Source organism: Moschus berezovskii, chromosome 4, assembly GCF_049115385.1.
Source record: "Moschus berezovskii isolate FMDL1 chromosome 4, NW_MosBer_1.0, whole genome shotgun sequence".
Lineage (NCBI taxonomy): Eukaryota > Metazoa > Chordata > Mammalia > Artiodactyla > Moschidae > Moschus > Moschus berezovskii.
The window spans coordinates 78,806,838-78,822,460 of record NC_142463.1 but is presented as its reverse complement, the minus strand read 5'-3'; the positions used below and the strand labels follow the sequence as shown (position 1 = coordinate 78,822,460).

At 39.0% G+C, this 15,623-nt stretch overlaps 1 protein-coding gene across 5 annotated transcripts in view; it reads right to left on the bottom strand.

Annotated features, from left to right (window-relative positions):
• AGL (amylo-alpha-1,6-glucosidase and 4-alpha-glucanotransferase) overlaps positions 1-15,623 on the bottom strand; it is a 105,685-nt gene that overhangs the window by 78,433 nt on the left and 11,629 nt on the right. For 2 of the 5 annotated variants that reach the window (XM_055401346.2, XM_055401348.2), the window contains exon 2: positions 3,493-3,642. In XM_055401346.2, the coding sequence (XP_055257321.2) occupies positions 3,493-3,574 (82 nt within the window). In that variant the 5' untranslated portion in view covers positions 3,575-3,642. Of the gene's footprint in view, positions 1-3,492; positions 3,643-3,721; positions 4,048-4,164; positions 4,525-9,716; positions 9,776-15,623 lie in introns of those variants that run through there. The other 3 variants (XM_055401347.2, XM_055401344.2, XM_055401343.2) reach the window with 3 other exon arrangements.

Below are 15,623 nucleotides of genomic sequence, written 5' to 3'. Positions count from 1 at the left end.
AACTTGCATATCTACCTAACCTGGCTTAGATAAAAGTATAATTCATGGCAACATAATGTAAACAAACCAGTGACACTGTGACTGTCAACCTCTTGTAGACCGATAACCTCCACTTTTCCCTCAGAATATATCTTTTTTGTTTATAACTCAACTGATATATGAACCAAGAGCATCAATATCAATTCATATATTAGCAAATTTTAATTAACAGTGATAACACAGAGACCTAACCACTGGACCACCAGGGAATTTCTCTTAACTCATTTTAACTAATCAAAATAGGTAGATACATAGACGAAAGAGAGAAGAGAAAGAAAATTAAATCCTATTCTTTCTATATCCTGATAGGCAGTGCATACCTGAAAGGGTATATATAGCCACTTTGTAACCTCTAGTCCATATTCTTGAAACTAAAATTTTTATATACAGTAAATGAAACATCTGAATACCTAGAGTATGTCAGTTTCCATAATTAATAGCTCCGTTTGCTAAAATTAGCTTAGCACAGCATTACATGATGTGGCTATCTTATTCCTCACACACTAGGAATACTTTACTCAGATTAGCCATTTCCCTCTTGCAGGCAATGAAACTAGCAAGGTGAGAAATTACATTATTACTGTAAACTAAGTTTTTTACTTTATTCTCTCCACTCAATTTATGGAAACTTGACTCCTAATTATGGAACCTTTATAATTGTTTTCTTTCAAAACAAGTAAAACTTGAAATTTGCCCAACCTACATAAAAAATGGAAGAATCCCAGGCTTGAGAAATAATGACTTTTACTCATTATTCTACCACTAAATGAGATAGGAAAAACAGAGAAAGGCTAATTACTTGGTCTTGTACTTGTTAAATTAGAAGAGTCTATGGAGATGTTAGCTTTGAAAATGAGGAGGAATCACTTCTTAGGGAAAAGTGAAAAAGAAAGAAAAATGAAGAAGGGCTTGGTGAAAGAACCAAAATTTGCCAGAGCTTTTCTTTACACCTAATTGCTCACCAAGTCCTATGAATTTTAAAATGTCTTATACTCTGTCTCCTCTTTCTTAAAACCCTAATGTAGTTAAACTAGATATGTTTGTAACATAGTTTTCTCCATGATTTCTTGCCTCCAATGTCCCTTCTCTCCATCTTTCACAGTACAATTATCTTCTAAAATAATACAGTGAATCATTACTGCACAAAAAATTCAACATGCTCCCATTTATATCGTTTGGATGAATTCACTGGCTTTAATCAGAGTTACAGGGTCAACCATATTATTCAGAGCTCTTTCTTCAAACAGCTAGGCTAGCTTTAACTGGCACTTTAGTAGTGATCACCCAGCAGGGATTTATTAGCTGTTGTACATTGCACTACATTTGTAATACTGTTTCTGTCTTCACAGATCTTAAACTGTAGTTGGACACTAAGATTTTAGACACTGCTGTACCGTTAAGCACTTGACTGTCTTGTTTCCATTGTGTAATTAGAAATCAAGGAAAGGAGATACCAACAAATTAAGAAGAAGCTTCATGGAGGAAGTGGAATTTTAGCTGAAGGTTTAGAGGGAGGCAACACATAAAATGACAGTAAAGGAATTTAACAGACACAGAGGAATCTGACAGGAGTGGAGGGGTAAGAACAGGCATAAGAAAAGCCACTCGGAAGGGAATTAACAAGGGAAGTGTAAAGATGTAGGACACTAATAATGATGAACAATGAGATAAAGTCTTGGCTTGGGAAGGTGGACCCTATTATTGAATACTGGAAGCCAGGCAGAGGTATTTAAACAACATTATAAACATCAATTAATAAAAAGAGAAGAGATGGCATAAGAAGATTATTTCAGCATCCATACTCAGGCATATGGATGACAGGCAGGCAGGCAAGAGGAGACATTTGGAAAGAAATTACAGGGTTTAAAGAGAAGCTGTAGTTAAAAGAAATTTCAAAGAAGAGCACAGTTTCTAGCCTTGGAAACTATGAAAATGGAGACATCACTAAAGTAAACAGGAAAGCTGAGAAGCAAAAACATGTGAGAATTGTGAGGAGATGGTTTTGGACATGTTAGATTTAAGCAAAACCAGCTGGAGCTATCCTCAGGCTTTCCCATATCATGATACTGGGATGAAGGCAAGAATCCAGGGTACGAATTGAAAGATACAGTGGTCTAGCCTTTGTATCTATTTGGGGCTTTAAAACCATTTATTATTAATTTTGAGCCTCAAAACTCAGCAATGTAGAAAAGGGGAAATTAATATCTTCACATCACAAATAATGTTTAGAATTAATGTGACTTGCCCAGAGTCAAAAATTTGTTAGCAGCAGAGTCAGGAGAATTCTAGCTCTCTACTCTTGCCATTAAAATCACTTGCTTCTAAGAAGCAAGCAGAGTTTAACGCCTTTCTTCCAAAAGGAGTCATCAGTATGGAGGCAACAGCTGAGGCCATGAGAATGTATACTTTTTGAGGGCAGAAGTGAAAAAAGAAGGATTTCTTGAAGATACACATAATCAAAATATGGAAGAAGAAAGCTCAGCAAAGACACAACCAAGTTGACAGGAGTACTCAAGAGGATGGAGAAAAAAAAAATCAAAACCAGAAAACTGCAGAGTCAGGAAAGCCAAAAATGGATTTGGTACTCAATGATCTTAAGTTCAGCACTGGAGTTGGAAGAAGATGAAGATTTGCCATGGAGGAAACACATTTGATGGCTGAAATTTTTTAAAAAAATTAGCTCTTGAGAAACTCGGGGGAAAATTTTCTTCAAATGTTTACTATTATCAACATCCATTTGGTAGGATGAGAGAGGGGATGGCAGTTTACTTTTCATACAATAAACTTCTACTTCACAAGTTATATTAACATAAATGAGTGTGAAATGTTCTTTTCAATGTTGCAAAATATAAGTTTAAGAAAATAATGCATCTATTTGATTAGTCTTACAGAAATATAATTTGATCTTTTAAATCACAGCTAGAATATATTTCAGCACAACCTGATCAATTATTTCGCTTTTGATTCGGCAAAAAAATTCTCAACTTTTCCCTTCTCCACAGCTGGGAGGCTTTTGATAAACATAAATAACAGTTTACTTTTTGCTGTGATCTATTTTACTAATGCAAGTGTCCAGTAAAGGAAAAGAGTGAGAGCTATAAAACAGCAAAACTACAGACATACCCAAAGTAAAATTACTTATGAAACAGTTTGCCAAATTTTAATGGTAAATGCTAATGGAAATAATACTGTCAATCTTCTGATTATAAATGCAACTTCTGTCTTATGTGGAAGTAAGCAAGCTAAGTAAAGTGAATTTTTTATCCTCATTCTAACATGACAAATAAAACTTCTTCACTTTCATTAGTGATATTTTTCAGAACACAGAAACATCTTCACACCAATCAGGTTTAGAAAAGTCCTTGGAAATTATATCTAAAAGTTTAAAAAAGTTAGTGACAATGAATTAAAAATGTAAAAGACACAGAGCTAATCAAATGACTTGCTACTGACCTTGTTCAAGTCTGAAGAGGGTCCTTTCCAGCTTTTCCATTTCGTTCAGTAGTAAAATCCTAATCTGTTTACTGTGTCCCATTTTGGCTTCTAGAGGATTTGAAATCTTTCAGAAGAATTAACAGAACTCCGAAATCGAATGAGTTGCCCCTATGAAACGAAAAAGGAATTAAGATAAAGAAAATAACTATTATCTTAAATTCTCTAGGGGGCTGAGCCACACACTTACATGATCAAAACGTGTTTTTAACCCTATCAGAGAATGAATCTTATAAATAAGAACAGAAGAAGCAAATTGAAAAGTTGTTTCCTCCCTTCGAGCACAAGACCAAGGTAAAAATTACAATATGAAAAATGAAGTATTTTCATAGAAAAGCAATACGTTTTGGAAAACCTCAGGTTGGGTAGGGGGCAAAATATCCAGCCCCAAGCCAAACAACTCTGAAGGCTTCATATGGCACTTCTGCTTACAAGAGATTAGCCTGCTCACAGATAACAGGTGGGAGATCTCCCCATTCCCAAATTCGGGTCGGAAGCCACCAATGGGGAGATGAGAACAGAGGGAAGCAGTTGTTGCCCCAGGAATAGCTGCCGTGAACATAGAATGTACAGACAGCTATAGATAGAAAGAACGCATTTCCCCGGGAGGCCGGCGGCATTCCTAGCACTTACACCGAGCAAGTTATACGTGCGGCTTCTGGGACACTGCAGGACCCGCGACTCCGGTGTTAAGAGTCGGGGGAGGAGACTGGAAGGAAAGCTAGAGGGGAAAGGCAGGCTGCCCAGGCGCAGAAGGAAGCTGCAGTCAAGGAGGGCCGGGAGCCGTGAAGGGCAAAGGGAGGGGCGGCGGCAGCCGGGGCAGGGCCGACGCCGCCGTGTGCACTCAGAGAGCTTCTCTGTGACTCCGCCTCGCGCCGGTCCCCGGGGAGACCCTCGATCCCCCACGGGGCCTCAGGAGCACACAGCCGGGCGGGAGCTGACAGGTCCCCTCGCCCACTTCCGGGAGGCTCGGCACCAGCTCTCCGGGACCGCTAGTCTCGCGAGAGTGCAGTCGTTGGTGGCCCGGGCCTGGGAGACGGCTGTGAGCCGCTTTTTTTCTCGCTCCGAGGGAGGTGCGACGGCCGGGGCGTGCCTTTTTTATAGCTTGGGAGCTAGTGGTTGAGCATTAAAATGCTGCGGTAGAGAGCTAGGTAGAGCTGCAGTAGAGGATTATTTTGTGAACCCCCTGAATGGTGGGAGGCAAGCCACCTGGCTTCTTTTGGGTTTTCTACCACGTTATGTTTGTATCTTCGTTTTGACCCTTTTACGTGGCCTCGGTTTACTTGGCTTAAATTCTCTGAGCCTTGATTTCCTCATCTCTAAAATGAGGGGCCTGGTTACAGTCTCGGACATTCCATCCTTCACGTGTCCACATCTTCCTGACCGCAGACATGGCAGGACTAGGTAGGTAAACTGTGGCCAGTCTGCAAACAATCAACAGGGCAAATACACTTGGGTTTACAACATCTGGTTGTACCTAATATACACTGCATAGACTGGAAGATCGTCAAAGATTAAGAATCTATATTGGCTGCAGCTGCACGTGTATCAGGTCAGTCATTCAGGAGATGGTGCAGATGCCTAAGGAGATATTCATGGCTGAGGGAATAGGAAAGCCCATCTTCCAGGGAAAATGGACAAAAGGTTTGAAGTATGAAGAATCTTGATTTCTTTATTGTGGAATTAGTGTAGGTCCAAGAAGAATAATGGGTTAAAAACTAAAGATACCGAAATGTTCACTGTTTCAGTAGTTTACTGAGAATGCCTAGTTACAAACGGTCCAAAACTGAGTTTGGAAACGCACAACTCATTTATTCATTTAACAGATAGTTTTTTGAGCACCTAACATTAGCTACCCTGGTGGCTCAGAGGATAAAGCGTCTGCTTGCAATGCAGGAGACCTGCGTTCGATCCCTGGGTTGGGAAGATCACTCTGGAGAGGGAAATGGCAACCCACTCCAGTATTCTAGTCTGGAGAATCCCATGGACAGAGGATCCTGGCGGGCTAAGAGTCACTTTCACCATTCAGTTCAGTCTCTCAGTCCTATTGGACTCTTTGCGTCCCCATGAATCACAGCACGCCAGGCCTCCCTGTCCATCACCAACTCCTGGAAATGAAACAAAGTCACTGCCCTCAGGGAACTCCTACATGTGATTGGTGGGAGACTGATAAAGTAAATTACGTAAGATAATTAATTAAAGGTTGTAAGACATAAAGATAAGAAAGGGAAAATGGAAGAATCAGGACAGGGTGGTTTGCAATTTTAAGTACAATTGTCAGTAAAGGACTTGCTGATAAGTTGACATTTGATCCAAAACAGAGAAAGAAGATAGAGGATATCCAGGGTAAGAGGGTTATATACAGAGGTACCAGAAGTGCAGGAGCCTGGAGGTAGCAGCATACTTGGTGAATTCAAGGAGGCAACTGTAGCTGAGTTAAGAAGTGGTAAGGAATTAGGACAGATAGATAGGGTGGGGTGGGTTGTCAGAACCTAAAAGGCTTTGTAGGCTGTTGTAAGGACTGAGGTTTTTGCTCTGGCAGAAAGAGTCATTGGAGAAATTTTGAACATAATAAACTGACCTTTTAAAAGGATCACCTGTCAACTTTATAAGTGTTAGTTGAACAATCGTGTCCAACTCTTTGCGACCCCATGGACTGTAGCCCACCAGGCTCCTCTGTCTATGGAATTTTCCAGGCAAGAATTCTGGAATGGGTTATCATTCCCTTCTCCAGGGCATCTTACCAACCTAGGGATTGAATCCAGGTCTTCATTGCAGGCAGATACTTCACTGTTTGAGCATATAAGCTGTAAGATGTGGTGAAGAAGGAAGCAAGGAGATCTGTTAAGAATCTATTTCAATTATCTAAGCAGGAAATGGGTGTGTGTGTGTGTGGTAGTAGTAGTAGTAGTGAAGGTGGTGAGAAGTTCTTGAGCTATGAATCTTTTAATGGTCAAGCTTACCATTTGCTATTGGAGAGAAAAGGAATAAGGGATGATTCATAAGTTTTTAGCTTGAGCAACCAGAACATTACTGTCCAATAGAAATATAATGTGCTGCACAGGTAACGAAAATTCTCTTTCTAGCCACATCAAAAAAAGTAAAAAGAAACAGCTGAAATCAGCTTTAATAATATATTTTATTTAACTCAGTGTAACAAACATCATTTCAACACACAAATAATTGAAGTTTTTAATAAAATATTTTAGATTATTTTTTCATACTAAATCTTTTAAGGTATATTTTACACTTACAGCATGTCTCAGTTCTGATAGTGACGTTTCAAGTGCTTGATTGTTTCATTTGTCAAGTGGCTACTGTGTGCACAGTACAGAAGAAGCTGTCATTTAATGAGAGAGGAAACAAAGGGGAGGAGGATTGTTCAGAAGTTCAGTTGTAGACTGTCAACAAACAAGTGAAGATGATTGTCCATTTGCTTGGATGACTGTCAAACATCCAAGTAGAAATATTTAATTACCATTTGTAGCCCTGGTCTCCAAAGTAGTAGTTTTCAGGTTGTGAGGTGTAACCCACTGAGGGTTGTAAAGTCAATTTATTGGTTGTAACCAACAATTTTAAAAAGTGAAATAAAGATCTGAATGCATTGCATTTGGTAAAAGTATTATTTCACAAAGGTTCTGTTTCTATTACATAGTTTTTGATACACTGGGTCATATATCCCTCCTGGGAGTCACAGTTAAAAACAAGTTTGAGTGCTACTGCTCTAGAATGTATGCTGTGGAAAATAATAATTAATGATTTGAAATAGTGCCTGAGTTTGAATTCCAGCTCTGCCACTAACCAGCTGCGAGGCTTTGGAAAATACTCAACTTCTTTGGGCTTTGGTCTTTCCAACTGTAAAGTAAGGATAAAAATAGTTGCAGTTTAGTCGCTAAGTTACATCTGAGCAATCCCATGGGAAGTAGCCTGCTAGGTTCCTCTGTCCATGAATTTTCCAAGGCAAGAATACTGAAGTGAGTTGCCATTTCCTTCTCCAGGGAATCTTCCTGGCCCAGGGATTGAACTTAGTATGCATCGACACATGAAATTTTCTTTGCCACTGAGCCACCTGGGAAGCCCAAGGATAAGCATAGTAACTACTGTTAATTAAAGAGGGACCCAAGAACTGTGCCTAATACATACTGATTACTGTGTAAGTGCAAATATCAGAGCAAAGGGAGGTCCTGGACGTATTGTGAAACACAGTCCACATTCATGTTTGTGTCTAGTCTCTCCTTTCCACACGCTGTTCTGCTTTCAGATTCTGCTATCACTGTTTCATCACACTGCCCACCTGTTGATGTTTCTTGTCCAGGGTTCCAAAATTAGCCTTTCCTGCTGTCCTTCCTCCAACAAAACACTTCAGTGTCCAATATTTCAACCAGGTGTAAGAAGGTTGAATAAAGTGATTGATAAAGTGAATTCCTTTAGTAGTGAATTTTTCTTACACAAAGGCTTGAATTTAAAACGATTTGTTAATCCAAACAATCTTTGTTTGAGAGATTTCATATAGTGAAGAATGTTAAGTAATGAAAATATTATGATTGAATATGATGCTTCTAAGATTAAATTTCCAAGCCTCATGTTATCCTTTTTAAAAAGAAAGGTCACACTGCATGCTATTTGTGACGTTCTTGGAATGCCAATGAATTTGCAGTCTAGAGCGACAGTGGTGCCAATGTGCAGGCTTCATTTTGGTGAACATTTGTCATGTGCTTGTCCCGTGCATAACTGTGATCTATATATACACAATAGCCTCATGTTGGGGTTGTTGGGAGAAGACTCTCCTTGAGGAACAACTGATGGATAAACTCAATTGTTTGGCAGAGACTTTAGTGTTTTCTAACACACTGATTAATATTAATGTACCTGGTGAGTGGGAGAAGGGCTGTGGTCAGAAGGGACTTTCTTCAGGTTTATGTATGTATGTGTGTATTTGCTGATAGAAAAGGAGTTGTTTGAGGTATTATTTATGGTTAGGTACCAACTCTGTGAGCTTCTGAATCTGAAGTGGAGGGGCTGCCTTATTTGGTTTTTATATTTGTCAGTATTTTCTGCATACCTTATTTTGTAGCAATAATATATTAATATTTTAATAGTTTTATTTTGTAAAATTGGAACTGCGTTTTCAAAGTCCCTTCTAAGGTGAATAATTTATTCTGCATATTTTGAAATATCTAGATACAGCCAGTAAGGAAAAGGAGAGGAGGTAGCAAAGGAAGTAGAGAGATGTGGAAAAACAGGTTTTTCAAAAAGGAAATAGCACAACATCTTCTTTGGAGAAAAACAAACCTCGGATTAGTTTCAGTCTCTCTGAATCATAGTTGATTCATCCATAGAATGGAGAAAATAAGACCTTACTCGTGGGGTTGGTATGAAAATAGATGAAATAATGAAAGCATTTAAAGTGGCATTTAGCATTTAGCAGAACTTAGGCTTTTAATTTGGCTTTCCCTGGTGGCTTAGCAGTAAAGAACTCGCCTGTCAATGCAGGAGACGTGGGTTCAATCTCTGGGTCGGGAAGATCCCTGGAGAAGGAAATGGCAACCAACTCCATTGTTCTTGCCTAGAGAATCCCAGGACAGAGGAGTCTGGTGGGCTACAGTCCATAGGGTCACAGAGTCAGACATGACTGAGTGAGTGAGCATACATGCGTGTGTAAGCATGAGGCTTTTAATAAGGATAGCCTTTTAAAAGAAGGGGTGATGACTGGTTGTCTTTGCTGGATCAAAAAGACAAATGACATCATCAGAAGGTCTCTTACTCTGTGTAGTATAAAGGTGAAATCAAAGAGCAAAGTCAGAGTCAAGTTTTCAGTCTAAATTGTACAAAACAGAGGGAGAGTAGAGCCTAAGAATGAAGCAAGGATCAGTTGGTGTATAATAAATATTTGTTGGAAAATTTATTGAGATGTACACATATAGAGGTAAATATAGTTGTATTTCTATTGAAACGAAAAACAAATGTTGGGCTCTTAGAGTTAATATAAGAAAAGTCACTTAAAAATTCCTAAGTATTGATGTAATAAGTTAGCCAAAAGCAGTGCATTAAATTCTTGGAAACTATGATAGGGGAAACTTTGAGACGGGATTTTTAGTGGTAATCTTTTCTTCTTTCTTAGATATTTTAAGTTCTTTGATCTCCAATTAAGTGCTAGATCATTTTCCCCTTGCAAGGCAATTTACCTTTCTGTTAAAATAGCGGTTCCAGAGTTTCCAGATAGGTGGGTTTAAGAGTAGGCAGCCTGGTTGGGAAGAAAGGACAAGGAAGAGGGGCTTGAAGTTAATTTTCTGTGTTTGTCAGGGTGACTACAGCTTCATATGACAGGAAAAAGCAAAGCAACAGTGACTTGAACTACAGATAAGTTTATTTTTCTCTCACATAAAAATCCAGAGGTAAGGTGAGCAATACAAAGCTGGCATGGCAGTTCTATAACATCATCAGGAAGCCAGACTGTCTCTAGTTCACAGCTTCTCTCCCTTTATTCTGTGGAACTCATCATTGTGCAATAAGGCTGCCAGAGCTCCAGCTGTCATAACCATATTCAGTGAATGGAATGGAGGAAGAGGAAAACAAGGGTGATTCTCCTACTTTTAAGAATTCCTGAAAAATACCATACAACACTTCTGCTTGTATTTCATAAACCAAAACTTAGTCACAAGGTACATGCAAATGAAACCTTGATCTAGTCAGCTGTAGACAAGCCAAAGCCCCGGTTTTGTTATTAAGGAAATAAAGAATGGACTTTGGTGGGTAACTAACAGTCTCTGCCACAGTTTGCATGATACTTTATTTTTTGCTTGTTGTAACAGCAGTACAGTTTGGAGTAGGGGGATGAAAGGCTCAGGAGGAATGTCTCCAAGGGAAAAAAATAGAATTGGTTATGTAATATGCTTGACCACATTGAGAGATGTTTCTCAAATACCTCACAGTTTTCTGTCAGAAAGCTTGGGGGCGGATCAACTCACTTGCCAAAAAAAAAAAAAATTAGTCCACTTACAGACTGCAGTTTTAGATCTGTCAGTCGAATGAGCTTGCTAAAACTAAGCTGCAGTACTGGCCAACTTTCCCCTCACCTCACACAAGACTGAGCAAATCATGCTCACTGCATATTTATTCCCAAAATGAAAAAGGGCAGAGGTAAGCCAAGCTCACCAAATTATTCTTCCCAAATTCACCAACCAGTTAAGTCTCTCTGCCTCCCCAGGAATGCAGTGAGTTAAAGAGCAAAGGGAAGCCAGGGGTTTGTCTAGGGGAGCTCTTTCTTCAAAGAAAACAGAATTAGGGAAAGACATTCTTCTTCAGGCATCATGCAAGTCATTTAGCTTCTTTTGTACTATACAAAAAAGATCTTCATGACCCAGATAATCACAATGGTGTAATCACTCACCTAGAGCCAGACATCCTGGAATATGAAGTCAAGAGGGCCTTAAAAAGCATCACTATGAACAAAGCTAGTGGAGGTGATGGAATTCCAGTTGAGCTATTTCAAATCCTGAAAGATGATGCTGTGAAAGTGCTGCACTCAATATGCCAGCAAATTTGGAAAACTCAGCAATGGCCACAGGACTGGAAAAGGTCAGTTTTTCATTCCAATCTCAAAGAAAGGTAATGCCAAAGAATGTTCAAACTACTGCACAATTGCACTCATCTCACACACTAGGAAAGGAATGCTCAAAATTCTCCAAGCCAGGCTTCAACAGTACGTGAACTGTGAACTTCTAGATGTTCAAGCTGGATTTAGAAAAAGCAGAGGAACCAGAGACCAAGTTGCCAACATCTGCTGGATCATTGAAAAAGCAAGAGAGTTCCAGAAAAACATCTGCTTCTGCTTTATTGACTATGCCAAAGCCTTTGACTTTGTGGATCACAATAAACTGTGGAAAATTCTTCAAGAAATGGGAGTACCAGACCACCTGACTTGCCTCCTGAGAAATCTGTATGCAGGTCAGGAAGCAACAGTTAGAACTGAACATGGAACAACAGACTGGTTCCAAATAGGAAAAAGAGTCTGTCAAGGCTGTATATTGTCACCCTGCTTATTTAACTTATATGCAGAGTACATCATGAGAAACATTGGGCTGGAAGAAGCATAAGCTGGAATCAAGATTGCAGGGAGAAATATCAATAACCTCAGACATGCAGATGATACCACCCTTATGGCAGAAAGTGAAGAAGAACTAAAGAGCCTCTCGATGAAAGTGAAAGAGGAGAGTGAAAAAGTTGGCTTGAAGCTCAACATTCAGAAAACGAAGATCATGGCATCTGGTCCCATCACGGGAAACAGTGGAAACAGTGACAGACTTTATTTTTTTGGCCTCCAAAATCACTGAAGATGGTGACTGCAGCCATGAAATTAAAAGACACATACTCCTTGGAAGGAGTTATGACCAACCTAGACAGCATATTAAAAAGCAGAGACATTATTTTTCCAACAAAGGTCTGTCTAGTCAAAGCTATGGTTTTTCCAATAGTCATGTATGGTTGTGAGAGTTGTACTATAAAGAAAGCTGAGCACTGAAGTATTGATGCTTTTGAACTGTGGTGTTGGAGAAGACTCTTGAGAGTCCCTTTAACTTCAAGGAGATCCAACCAGTCCATTCTAAAGGAAATCAGTCCTGAATATTCATTGGAAGGATTGATGCTGAAGCTGAAGCTCCAATACCTTGGCCACCTGATGTGAAGAACTGACTCGTTGAAAAAGACCCTGATGCTGGGAAAGATTGAAGGCGGGAGGAGAAGGGGACCTAGAGGATGAGATGGTTGGAGGCATCACCGACACGATGGACATGGGTTTGAGTAAGCTCCAGGAGTTGGTGATGGACAGGGAGGCCTGGGGTGCTGCAGTCCATGGGGTTGCAAACAGTCAGACACGACTGAGCGACTGAACTGAGCTGAACTGAACTGAACTGAACTGAATACTTAATAAGTATCTAGGAGGTGTCAGGCACTGTCCTAAGCCTATTATATGTACTAATTTTTCCTAAAACAACACTGTCATTATCCACAATTTAAAGATAAGGAAACTGAGTCCCTAAGTTTCAGTAACTTGCCTAAGGTCACATAGCAGAAAAAAGTGCTTTCAGTTGCATCCTCAGTGATTCTGTTCAGCAAACCTTAAATCTGAGGGGATTAACATATCCTCTAACCTGGTAATCAATAAAAGTTTTATAAATTTAAGCTGGATGTTGCTTACTTTATCGATGGCTGTGTCAGAAGTGAGTTTGTTTTCTTGTTTGTATGGATTTTCTGGCTAATTTAAGACTCAGTCATCTCAGGACTGTTCCTTCAGTTTGCCTTGCGCTTCCTCCTATGTGTATAGAATCGTTGCTTCCCCTCTATGATCTGTTGTTGTATGACATGTTGTGTTTATGTTGTATGACAACTGACTTAACCCTTTCCTGCTTTTCCCACTGGGCTCCCTGAGAGAGTACAGAGCATTCCTGAATACTTCACACCAGTTTCTAGGTTTCAATATGTTCCCCTACTGTTAACATCTTGCAGTGGTATGATGCATTTGTTACAATTAATGAGCCAATGTAGATACATTATTATTAATATATTAAGCTACACTCCATAGTTTATTCATTTTTTTTTTCCTGATGGGAATGATTAAGATCCAGTCTCTTAGCAACTTTGAAGTTTGTCACACAGTATTGTGGTCTATAATCCCTGTGTTGTGCATTGGACCTCCAGGATTTATCTCCTGATTGCAAGTTTGTACCTGTAAACTGTTTTTCTCCAATTCCTCCCATCCCAGCTCCTGGTAATCACCACTATACTCTCTATTTTTACAAGTTCAGCTTTTTTAGATTCCACATAGAAGAGATATCATACAGTGGTTGTCTTTCTCTTAGCATAATGCCTTGCGAGTCCACCAACATTGTTGCAAATGGCAGAATTTCTTTCTTTCTCATGGCTGTGAATATTCCATTGGAAGAATATTCAAACATGGAAAAATATTGCATATTTTCTTTATTCCTCATCCATTGATGGACACTTAGGTTGCTTCTATATATGTTTATTCTCAAAAACTACTCTGACCTGTTTACCATTCCCCAACTGCTAGGTAGACATGGAAGACAAAAAATATTTTAGTCTTGTCTGTTTTAAAACTAACTCTGACCCAGTTATTTAAATAATCTCTTTAATCCTGTTTCTTTGAAATTATCATTTTATGGTTTCAACTCCCCTTCCGCTAAGATGGCATCTGGCCACAGAGCAAGGTCTCATATGAGCTTGTTGCCTTGGAGGAGTTAAACTCTGTGGCCCTGAACTGGACATTGTGCAGGGCCCCTCATCATCTGAAGTACATCTGTCTCATCCTATTCTTGGTTATCCAGTTGGCATAAGCTCCTGATGTCTGCAGCTGATAATTTCTTGGTCGTTCTTTCTTGGCTTGGTCAGAGCCTAGAGGCCCTCCCTGCTGTCTCAGCCTTCCATGAAACCTTATTTCACTACAGACTCCTTTGAATATCTGAGATATTCTCAGCTAGATCCAAGGTCCAAGGCATCCATTCCATAAGTCTTTGTTGGAGTGATCACACCTCTGTCATGGTGAATCCGTGAAATATGTGCTGGGGATGAAAACTAGATTCTGTCTACAACTGATTTCCCTGCTTTGACTTTCACTGGGACATATCAGACTGTTTCTTTCACGTTCTTCTCTCTTCTTTAGGTTGTCTCATCTTCATGATCACTCAAGCTCAGATGGAATGAGTTTTCCTTCCTTTCTATCAGAAGCTAATTCATCAGTATCAGCCCCATATGTGTAGAAGGAGAGATAAAAGAACTTAGAACATTGTCTATCTCAAAAATGCCAATAGTCTTACTGCAAAATCCTATTTTGAACTTTCCTTTGTATTCATTCTGTAATGGTACAAGACCTCTCTTGAGGTAGATGTCTTAGACTGAATAGAGAAAATCTTATATGTTGCAAAAACAAATGAGAAAACTGCATTGATATCTTTAAAAATATTATCCCTATTACATTGTGCTCCCCATTGCCTGGTGTAGTGCCTGGCACTTAAAGGCATTCAATAAATGTCTACAGAAATGAATGAAAGATAGAAGGAATGAATAACTAAATGTGCTAGAATATCTATACTTTTATTTCTGGTTTAATGAATAATTCATTTAGGCTAACTTCATCTTAAATCTTCTTTCCTTGTTATTTCTTTTTTTTGCTCTTGTGTAGGTAGTTGAATATTTCATTGAACAAGGCTTACAGAACTACTGCCCTGAGATACATCTATTTCTTTTTTCCCTCATTTATTTTTATCATTGTAAAATACACATAGCATACAATTTACCATCTTAATCATTTTAAAGTATACAGTTCAGTGGTATTAAGAACATTCATATTATTGTACAATTATCACCACTATCTCTCCAGAACTCTTCTTATCTTGAAAAGGCTGAAACTCTATATTCATTGAATGATAAACTCCCCATTTCTCCCCTCCTTACAACTCCTGGCAAGCATCATTCTGACTTTCTGATTTTGATTACTCTAGATATCTTATATAAGTACAATCATATAATATCTCTCTTTTTGTGATGGTCTTATTTCATTTAATATAATGTCCTCAGGGCTTATCTATGTTGTAGCTTATGTCAGAATCTCCTTCCTTTTTAAGGCTGAATAATATTCTATTGTATGTATATACCACATTTTGCTTATTTATTCATCTGTCAATGAACACTTGGGTTGCTTCCTCATTTTAGTGTGAATAATGCTGAGAACATGGCTGTACCAATATCTCTTCAAGACCCTGCTTTTTGATTCTTCTGGATGTACCAGAAGTGGAATTGTTGGATCATATGGTAAGTCCATTTTTTAGTTTTTGAGGAACTATCATACTGTTTCCCATAGCAGCTTTGCCATTTTACATTCTCATGAACAGTGCACAAGGGTTCTAGTTTGTTTGCATCATTGTCAGCACTTATTGTTATTGATAACAGTGATCCTAAAGGGTTTGAAGTACATCATCCTGATTTGGATTTGCATTTCCTTAATAGTAGTGATGTTGAGCATCTCTGCATGTGCTTATTGACTATTTGGGTGTTGTCTTTGGAGAACTGTCAGTTTT